Source organism: Lottia gigantea, assembly GCF_000327385.1.
Source record: "Lottia gigantea unplaced genomic scaffold LOTGIsca_46, whole genome shotgun sequence".
Classification (NCBI taxonomy): Eukaryota; Metazoa; Mollusca; class Gastropoda; family Lottiidae; genus Lottia; species Lottia gigantea.
Genome location: NW_008709614.1, coordinates 259,662 through 270,325, shown reverse-complemented (window position 1 = coordinate 270,325; position 10,664 = coordinate 259,662). Strand labels below are relative to the sequence as shown.

General features: G+C 33.4%; 2 protein-coding genes across 2 annotated transcripts in view; both read right to left on the bottom strand.

Annotated features, from left to right (window-relative positions):
- LOTGIDRAFT_164544 (hypothetical protein) overlaps positions 1–2,145 on the bottom strand; it is a gene marked incomplete at both ends in the record, with an annotated part of 5,535 nt that extends 3,390 nt beyond the window's left edge. The window contains one exon of the mRNA XM_009061084.1: positions 2,089–2,145. Coding sequence (XP_009059332.1) covers positions 2,089–2,145 — 57 coding nt within the window. The remainder of the gene's footprint in view (positions 1–2,088) is intronic.
- Positions 2,146–5,746: 3,601 nt separating this feature from the next.
- On the bottom strand, positions 5,747–9,351 carry LOTGIDRAFT_234000 (hypothetical protein). The gene is made up of 8 exons (XM_009061083.1): positions 9,197–9,351; positions 8,857–8,985; positions 8,322–8,534; positions 7,729–7,770; positions 7,492–7,554; positions 7,083–7,135; positions 6,584–6,661; positions 5,747–6,043 (listed from the first exon to the last, which is right to left on the bottom strand). Exons 1-8 carry the CDS (start codon positions 9,330–9,332, stop codon positions 5,957–5,959), a joined length of 801 nt encoding a protein of 266 aa, XP_009059331.1. The 5' UTR covers positions 9,333–9,351; the 3' UTR covers positions 5,747–5,956.
- Positions 9,352–10,664: the final 1,313 nt, after the last annotated feature.

Sequence of the window (10,664 nt, the reverse complement as noted above, 5' to 3'; positions counted from 1 at the left end):
TGGATTGTTCCTTACCATTTAAGTTGCTAAGGTCTACAGATGATTCCCTAATATCATCATCCAGAATGTGGGTATCTTTATGTAAATCTTTACCATCTAATGGTGAGTGAGATTCGATGCATGAGCAAATTGTTTGTAAAGAGCCAATATTTGTCTTCTTACGCAAGACAATGTCCGAACACGACAGATTTTTAACCAGCAGATTAACATGTTTTTGCTTCCCTACTGTCAACAGAAGTTCAGGAATTTCTAACTCTTGCTGAGAGGAGTAAAGCATGTCTGGTATAAACAAACACGTGAGTGATGACTTTTCATTATTTACCCCAGTTCTGATTGGAACATTTATCAATTTAGAGCTTTTACCTGGAATGATAACATTTCGATGACCACTATTTACATTACAAATGGCATAATCAGATTTCAACAATTTAACAACATTACTAACGGTTTTGACATTTAAATGAGGTAAGGCATTGGATAATGGTTCATTAAAATTTTCACAACAATACTTAATAACATTAAACCCTAATATGGGACAATCAATAGGCTCATCTTCAACTTCACCTTCAGTTATTAAAAAAGGAACAGTAAGTGTGTTTTTATTCAGCTCTAGTTTTAATGCTACCCACCCTTCAAAAGGGATATTTGACCCATTGGCAGCTAAAAGTCTAAACTTATCACCAGAATTTAACAATTCCGTTACAGGGCGAATACTTTTGCTAACCGTAGGCAAATGTTTGGCTAAAAAGCTCTTACTCATTAAGCACACTTGTGAACCAGTATCCCATAACACTCTTACTGAAATGTCATTTAACAAACAATCAACATGGCAAACATCACCAATTAAATTAACTAATTTATGCCTTACTTTTGGAGTTAAACTAAGGACCTGACCCTTCAACTCATCAACTGTACTACTAACATATGGATTCTGTAGTTCAGTTATTCTATTAAGTATTAGTTGCTGAGTTTGAGGGGACAAATCAGGGGAATTTACAATGGGTTTCACATGGCCCCCCTGTCCAGTGACCCTGTTCAGTTTTCCGACTGTTTCTTATGAAAGTTGCGTCTATGTTCTGAACTGCCACATGTCCAACAGTGTCGACATAGATGACCCTTGCCAGAGTCGAGACAAGATGCACAGCCCATTTGCCTCTTCCTAAACCCTTTTGGATTATTTAAAGCCTCAGTTAATGCAGCTACTTCAGCTTTTAGAGTTTTTAATTCAAATGAAAGAGCACATTCTTCTGTTCTTTGTGATTTAACTTTAACCTTCTTTGCTGTCTGGAGCTTAGTTTCTCGTTCATTTACTTTCTGTTCAACAAATGTTAATTCACGTATCAAGACATCATCAGGAATATTCTCCCGGTCTAGAGAGTTTTTCATTTCCATTCATATCGTATCATTTCGAAACCCAGTTAAGACAGTCCTCTTGAACATTGAGTTCACCAGAACTGGTTCATATGGAACACTACCCTGTTGTGTTGATGCAAACAGTACCTTCTGACGCAAATCCATACATCGCATGAGGAAGTCGATTGCTGTCTCACCGTCATTTTGTGTAGCATTACTCAAAGTATTGAAAAGTTCAGTTCCTGATTTTTCATTGTATTGAGCACAAAGAATAGATTTGAGTTCAGAAAGTGTCAAATTAGAACGGCCTTCCAAATAATTACGAAGGGTACAACCAGGTGTGGTAGCTTTAATCACAGCCTCAACAATTTCATCTTCAGAGTAGTTTTTTTGAGCGGCGACATCGATTTGTCGAGACAAACTGAGAAAAGACAGAGATTTTATTTGTCCTTGTATTTTCAACTCGCGTTTCCATATTTCTATATTAGGTTTCTTGCCAATGTCAATATAAGAATTCACTGGATCGGACAAAATAGGTTTATTGTCAGTTTTAGTACTGGTGTCAGTTTTAGTACTGGTTTCACTATCAATGTCAGTAAATATTTTAGTCAATCGGAGCAAATTTTCCTCTAATTCATCAGAATTTGACCAGACAACATCAAAAGCCTTGATAGCCTGACTACGAGTCTTAACACTTTTATCAATGTCAATTTTTAACAACGTCAATGTCTGTACCATAGTGTCGAAAGGCATTTGAAACAGGTGAGGTTTCTCTTCAATACTATCAGCCATTGCGTTTGGGAAAATATCTGGATCCCGGACAAGCCCCCAAATGTTACACCTCTCTGCACCCGGAAGGTGAAAACAGAGAAGTGTGAGTAGTAAAACAACCAGATTAGCCAACGCGATGACTGACACACAGAGAATGAGAAATAATGACAACACTGGGTAACTCAGTTAAGCCTAAAGTTCAGCTTTCAAGACGGTACAACGGTGGACCTCAGGATTATACGATGCAGCACAACTAAGCCTGGTAGACACTTCTGGAGAGCACAAGGAAAGGGTTCATATACTGGCACTATAACATGGTGCAACTGGAACCAACACCCCTTTCTACAGCTCTGTTAACAACAGACAAACAATGTCGTACTACCTTCTACAGGATCATCTGTGGGAGGAGAGAAACAAAACTTAGGTATTTCATAGGCTTTATCAACATTGAGGAGCACATGGAAGAGAACTTCCTGTCATAAGAGTCTACAAACTAATATACAACATGTCTTACGAACATCAACTTGTGGGAACAATGCAAAGGCGCAATGAATAAGGGTTGCCCATTACCACGTGGAGTGGCCTACCGCACCGGGCCATCCAACATGTGTGATACTAATAGAAAATACAAGATTTTCAGAGGCAAAGGCCTAAAACACTGACATAGTGTAGTAAACCCATGTCTTATAGATTGACAACAACATAATTGGCCTTTTATAGCAAAATAATACCTGTGGGAGGAGAGAAACAAAAATTAGGTATTTCATAGGCTTTATCAACATTGAGGAGCACATGGAAGAGAACTTCCTGTCATAAAAGTGACTTGCCCTTGCACACAGGCATTAGTCACCTTTTGAAACACAGGCACTAGTAACTTTTACTAAACAGAGTTACCTCCCTTCAACAACTTTCCTCACTACTAAGCCTTACACATAAGAAAATGGTACCCCCTTGTATCTACTGTTACACGGCCACGTTGCCACAAGGTCGCATGTCCTCATTCAATGCACTGAACTGAAACCCGCTCGTAAGCCACTACTAGAGTACCTGGAAACCAATGGCATACCACTCACCATACAGAATGTTTTGGCTCCACCCACGGACCACTGGTATACGATAATGGAACTAGTCTTCCATTTTATAACCAAATCTGTCTTGAACAGATAGGCTAAGTTTTTTTTACTCAAAGTTTCTTAACATTTTTTAATTATATCCAATCAATTTAACAAGTTTCATTGCAGAAACATTAGAGAACATCTCTCCCCCCTTTTGTGAAAGCTTCCCCTCCCCTTTTTGTATTTGTCAAAGTATACATTAATACATTTTACCTTGCTTGAAACTACTGGATTCACTCTACTAGCTGATATTGTAGAGAAAACCCATGTTTATCAAAACAAACTAATGCGGAGGACGCGCAAGGTCGCTCATGTAAATTATTAATCCTTTCCGGAAATCCACGAATAATAGGTTTCCACGAAATTAGGTTACTCGACTGTACAATCCAATCAAATCACTGTATTTCTTGATACAAGAAAGATGGCTATAGCAGTCAAGCTATAAGATGATGTTTGTAACAGTTTGACAAGTTGTAATTTTGAAGATGGTGTAGGGGTAATAGAAATTTTTGTCTTTCTCTGAAACATGTAACAAGAACTGTATCTTGCTCTCCTTTCAGATCAAAATATAATAAATCAAGTAGCTTATTTAAAAGATTATACCAGATTCAAAGATTTAATACAATTTCTTCCAGGTAAGATTACAAATTATTTTCCTACCCATAAAGAACTTGCCAACTATCCTTATACCAAATGCTGCTATACGATATGAACCTCTCCACCAAATAGAACAGTTCTTATCAAATGTTGGTATTTTATCTCTTTTTGTCAATCTTTTATACATTGTAATTGTGTTAGGATACATGATGGATCACAAGAGAGGTACACTTCCTCTGTAGTGGAAGTTTACAGTTGGGTCCAGGTTTCATTCATTTCTTTTCATGATCTTGATACAAGTATTATGAGTGTGTTAGAATCTGTACACCTATGCCTATGGATATCAGTCTATGAGTCTAACCTAGATTATCTCCTTTTATGAAGTGTTCCTATCATGCCTATAGGCTAACTAGGAACAAAATGTATTGTTTCAACCCTGAATAGAATTATATAGTAAGTCGGTATAAGCCTAGTGCAGTATAAACACAAATTTGCAAGTGCTAACTATGTAGAGCAAGATTTAAAATCAATACTATTATCCGTAAAATAAAAACCGTCTAGGCTACTTTTATATCTAATCTGAGCTTATATATTTGAAAAGCAGAATCTATGCCTTTGTGTTATCATAATATAAAATTCATCTGCTTCAATATCTAAAAGCCTTTCCTATCTCAGAAAACTAAACAAAAAAAACAAAAAATCAAACAACTAAAATTCATATTTCATTAGGAATAAATTATCCATAAAATTAGGCTATACACCAATGGTCCAATGAGAAATGTAGAAAACAAAGAGATAGCTTTATCTCATCCTATTCCTAATATTTATGTTTATGTCTGATTTGCATTTTTACGTACTACAACCATTTTAAATCATCTACCCAAGTGATCTGCCTGTTCAACACTCAATATTTCATTATTACCATTCACTATAGATTACAGACCCATCAAGATGATCATGGATCATGTCATGAGTTCATGAACTTTGCTTAATATGCTTATGTAACAATTTGACCCCGTGACACACTTTCTCACCTAGCCAAAATTTGCCTAAAATGGCAACAGGCCAAATTATCATTTTCCTTCCAGTTTCAAAGAGAAATGTAAGTTTTGGACGCCTATAAAGTGTCCAAAGTTTAAGTCCTTGGTGGTTTATACAGTTCATCATATTTGTTCGTCTCGGAGAAAAGGTCGACTTTCGTTTTCTTAAAATTAAATGGTAGCCTTGATCAGCCAATCTCAACAACGAAATGTTTGGCTTCAAAATGTATCAGCATGTTTCTGTAAAATCTAAGAACTATGAAGGAAGTTAGAACCGCAGATTAACTCAAACGGTGTCTAACTGTTAAGTGATCCTTACAGTCTGAAAGCTCATGGTCAAAGTTACAAAAAACAGTCCACAGAAAATTTCTGGACGATCGAACAATTTTACTACAGACTACACTTGATTTCAATTATTCCCCTTTGACCACAAGCTTTGGAGGCTCTTCTGCAGATCATAAACTGTATAATTTTATACCTTAACCTGTCAATATGCATGACATAAAAGTGTCAACTGTGATCAGAATAGGCCTTTGCTTTAATGTAAATATAAAGAGTTCACTTTTCATAAAATAAATCAACCTGGGCCTACTCTTCCCATTGTGTGCCTTTAAAATCTCTTTCAATAATTAATTATTTGATCTGATATTTTTGTTGACCAGTGTTTTTCATTGTTGCATTTATCGCAGTTCCAAACTTCCTCCAATGTGAGGGGCTTGATTTTATCCCAATTTCCTTCCTTGTCAAATTTAGGAGTCTTGAATAAATTTTAAGCAATTCTATAGTCAAAAGAATCATTTCAAATAATAATGAATTAGAGGTCTTCAGAAGTGCTCACAAAACTGAATGGCACTGATAAAAAACCATAGTGAATAAAAAAAAAATTTAATGCAAGTCCAATATATTGCAGTAATAACTAATACTATATAACCATCAACCTTCCCAGCATTTCTAATATCTCTCACCACACATGCAAATTTTATCAAAAATATTTATTCAAAAGAATTTTTCTGCAGCACCAGTACAAAAAACCCTGAGTTTATGGCAATATCAGATTCAGAACTGTTTCCGAGAGGAAATTTATCTTCCATGTAAGGCTTCAGCTTGCTCACGTAAAGCAAATAACACTTCTTGTATCTTATCAGTTATATGTTTCCTTATTTCTCTCTGAAACATAAAATATAAAATCCTCATCAACACTTCCTGCTATTAGACAGAAACTGAATTTAAAGTCATCAACTCAAATCAGAGTAATGGCCATAGCCCAAAACAAAACAGTCAGCAGTCCTAATTATAATTTCATGTACAATTAAAACTACTTATACGTTACATATTTTAACACATCCATTTTGATATATTTTGACAAGTATATATGTCTGTAGGCCTAATCATATGATAATGTGATCAAACTTCTCCTATTGGGTCTGGTGCATCAAGGAACAAGTTTGACTTTATTTCCACCATACTGGTATGAAACAGGATTGAAAATAGTTATATATATCTTCATGCAAGTTGGTGATATAAAACAATGAAGTTATCAAAATATTCATTATTTACAAGTACATTTGACAACTACTTTCATCTGTTTCAATTAAACTATTTGAACCACTGACAAATGGAAATAATCATTGAAAACATATTGGTTTTACGATATTCTGTGTTAAAATATAAAAGTGTCCTTTATGTGATAAGAAAAACAAAACTTACAGGTGATTTATTAAGTGACTTTAATTTAACAACATCTTCTGTAAAATCCATTGGAGCACCAACTAAATAGGTCACCTTCTGTAATTTAACAGATAAATATATACAAATTTAATAAAAAATACCAACTAAATAGGTCACTTTCTGTAATTTAACAGATAAATATATACAAATTTAATAAAAAATACCAACTAAATAGGTCACTTTCTGTAATTTAACACATAAATATATACAAATTTAATAAAAAATACCAACTAAATAGGTCACTTTCTGTAATTTAACAGATAAATATATACAAATTTAATAAAAAATACCAACTAAATAGGAGGGGCAAAAAAATTGATACATATAAAAAAGGTAGAAAACATCTTTACAATCCCTTTAAAATAAATGATAATTAACACAAAACCAAATAAAGTTAAAATAAATATTTTTGACATAATTTATATGTCAACTCAATTTCTTTATGTTTGTGTAAATGGCAACATGACTTGATACTTACTTTAAATAACTGTGGAATGTAAGGTCTTGTATTTGGTAATATATCATCCATTCCTGTAAGTGAATAAATACATATATATATATATATATATATATATATAAATATCAATAAAAGAGAGGAGCAACAAAAAATATACTGTCTTCATAAGCCCACATGGTGCAGAATAGTAGGACGTAAAACTCCATTCATTTCATTTCATTCCATGAATATATGGTTATTATGTTATAGTATGTATATATATTTCATAATTATACATGTGACAAAACTTCAGTAATTACAAATTAAGTAATTTTTGTGCTTTTAGCATTGACAGAAGTGATCCTGTCTATCTACTGTTTTTACTATAAAATACAGAAAGATTTCTTTAGTTCATAAGTTTTTACAATAACATACTGTTCAAATTACTCACCACAATGCCATATTGGTAAAACTATTGGACTGGCTGTACATTCAAATATCATTCTACCAACACCTTCAATATAAGATACATCTACATTTCAAAATAAATTCAAGTCCATGAAAGGTCAATTTTGTAACATAACAATGAAATTGACGCAATCTACACTTTGATCAAACTCAATTCATGCAATTGTAGCTCACTACACCTTTTATTAAATAGGTAAAACAGACCAGTCTAAATTCTTACCCCATTTCAATCTTATTCTTTCTTTATTCAGATTAATTTTACCTGAATTGAAAATGTGACAAACAAAATATATTTGATAGAACAATGTATAATCGTTGTTACAAGCAAACTTTGGATTTTCAGTGATGCTAAAGAATAACAAACCCAGTAGTGGTCTATATTGGTAATACTTTTAAGGATAAAAAAATGTCAAGTTCCATTATCAATACATCTAACTGGTTTTATTTTATATAAAAAAAGAATCTTTATACTTAACACTTTCAAAACTCATTGCTCTACAGGGCACATAATTACTGATAAGTTTGAATAAGCTGTTACCAAGTAAAAACTATTATAGCCATACCAGGTACTATATAGTTATACAGTTTCAAAGCTAGTATATGCCATTTTTCGTTTTGGTTCAAGGATAGGTGTATATTCTTAAAATTAAATACCATAATTTCAATCTCATTAATATGCAGATCAAGTTTACTTCATTTTTTTTCTACACACAATGTGTAGGTAGCCCACAAAAAAATGTAACAAAGCAATATGCATTTTAATCAAACTGCTTAGTTTTGAAAATTCCAAGGTTATCCACTCTTGAAACCTACCTTCAGGAAAAATATGAACCCAATCTCCTAAATTTAACCGTTGAATCAAAAAATCTACAGTATCTTGATACACTCCCTTTCCTCTTTCAACTGGTATGACTTTACTTAAATTACCAAAGAATGAATAAAGATAATTGGTAAAAACTACATCATGAGCACCAATATCCCATCTTGTCTTCTCAGGATTGGTTATATACTTCCATTTCACATGAGCTACAAATAACATTCAATATAGAGTAAAATTGTGTAATTCACAAAAGATACCTATCATATTTCATGGGATAAAGTCAATAATCAGATGTGAATTCAATAATCAGTGGTGAAGTCAATTGTCAGAAATGAAGTCAATTATCAGAAATGAAGTCAATACTCAGATGTGAATTCAATAATCAGTGGAGAAGTCAATTATCAGAAATGAAGTCAATAATAACGACTGATGTCATTAATAAGGCAAATTTACTCATCAGAGCCAAAAATCATAGTGAAGTTCATGACGTATTACCATTCAAAGATACATATTCAATTCAATACTTACTCCACATAAGAGGTTCATCTAAACAGCAATAATGATTAGACACAGTTATCAAAGGTTGTTTGTTTTCTCTGTAACAAATAGCATTTTCTAGTGTTTTGTTATTATACACTGTCAAGTTATTCAAACAACCTGTAAAAAGATCAAGGTTGCATTAAAATATCTCTTTTGTAGGCATAATGGCAGTAGAAGGACTAGTCATAATGTATGACTATAAAAATGTTCACTGGAAATTTCTGAGAGGGAAGTTTGTTTTAGTAGTAGTGAGTAGAATTGACTGTGTAACTGTTCAGTCTGGTTATCTTTTAGCCTAGATTTTATGAATGAATGCCTGCATGCCTACCCATGTAGATTTTTGCTACTACACTAACGGGCCAGATAACTGCTCTTCTCAGAGTTTCAAAATAGAGAGGAAGTCTGGGCTGTTGATAGATTTTCCATAGTTTCAACCCCGAGTGATTTATTGGTTGTCGAACCATGCTTCATATTATTTCATTTACTTTCGATTTAGGTTTATTTGTGAATCCGCCGTCATCCAGTCTTTTTTGTTCAAAAGAATTAGTCTTAATGATTGTCATTTGTGTTAACAAATGAAAGAAATAGCATTCTTATCAAGATTGAAACAATAATAGTGATTATAGTAATGAAAAAAAATATCGCAAATTCTGTTGAAATCAATTAAATTAAACAGAAAATTTGCCTACACCTGATAGAGCAAAACAGAGTGGGCTAAATAAGAAATCCAAAGCAGGAAATGATGTCAACCGGAAGTTTACAAAATAGAAAATAATGATTGATGGAAAATTGTGAAAGAATAATGAAAGTTTGTTGTTTTGATTTGACATTCCATTATCACAACTCTGGCAAGGCCAGTATTCTAGTCGGACGTGGTTCACTGGCTGATCAATGCCAGATTAAGATCTTCTATATAGACTAGACTGGTAGACTTACTGTCCGACCACAATGTTTACACTTGACTTGGATCTACTCTGATCTGACTTACTACACTTACGGTTACAGTACAGCCTAGAGCATAGAGTGATAGTACCATCGCATTTCATCACCTCTTTTTGTATGAATTAATACATCAACTTCAAAATGATAGGGCCTACTGATAGTCTTAGATTGGCTTTGACTTGGAATTGATGAAATTATAATGATTTTAGAGAGGGGCCATTCAGTCAGAAGGACTGAAGTGTAGGGGTATAAGTTTTAGTAATAAGCCTAATAGCCAAGTGATAATTGCTCAGAATGTTGTTATTTGATCTTAGGCCAAACTGGCCCAAAAAAGTGAAATAGGCCATATTATATTTGTTTATAAATTTATAAGATTTATGTCCCTAACATGCTATACAGTGGTGTAACCTATTTTCGTGGATATAAGGATTCAACACTGAATTTCGTCAAAGTTAAAAAAACGAATTTTTTTTTTGTTTTAGATGTTTCCTCAGATATTCTACAAAATAATTAAAATTGGTTTATTTCGATTTTCTTTATGAATCCTTCACTTTGACCCATATTTCATGAGCAACCAACTCGGCAACGGTGGCAGAATGCGTCATCTATTTTCGTGTACAATGTTTTATCTGTATAGTTGTATGGATACTGAGGGGTATAATTAACTTCTCTTAGTATTTATCTGTAATATCAATTATAACTAGTCAAAGAACCAGGATTTAAAAAAAAATAGTGACTGACAAAATAAGATACATAGCGTGATTTATTGCTAAAAGTCACTGAAACAACATAAGAATATGGTCCACTTTGTGTTCCATAGGAATTTTCTGCTGACACGGAATCCGCTAGTTGAT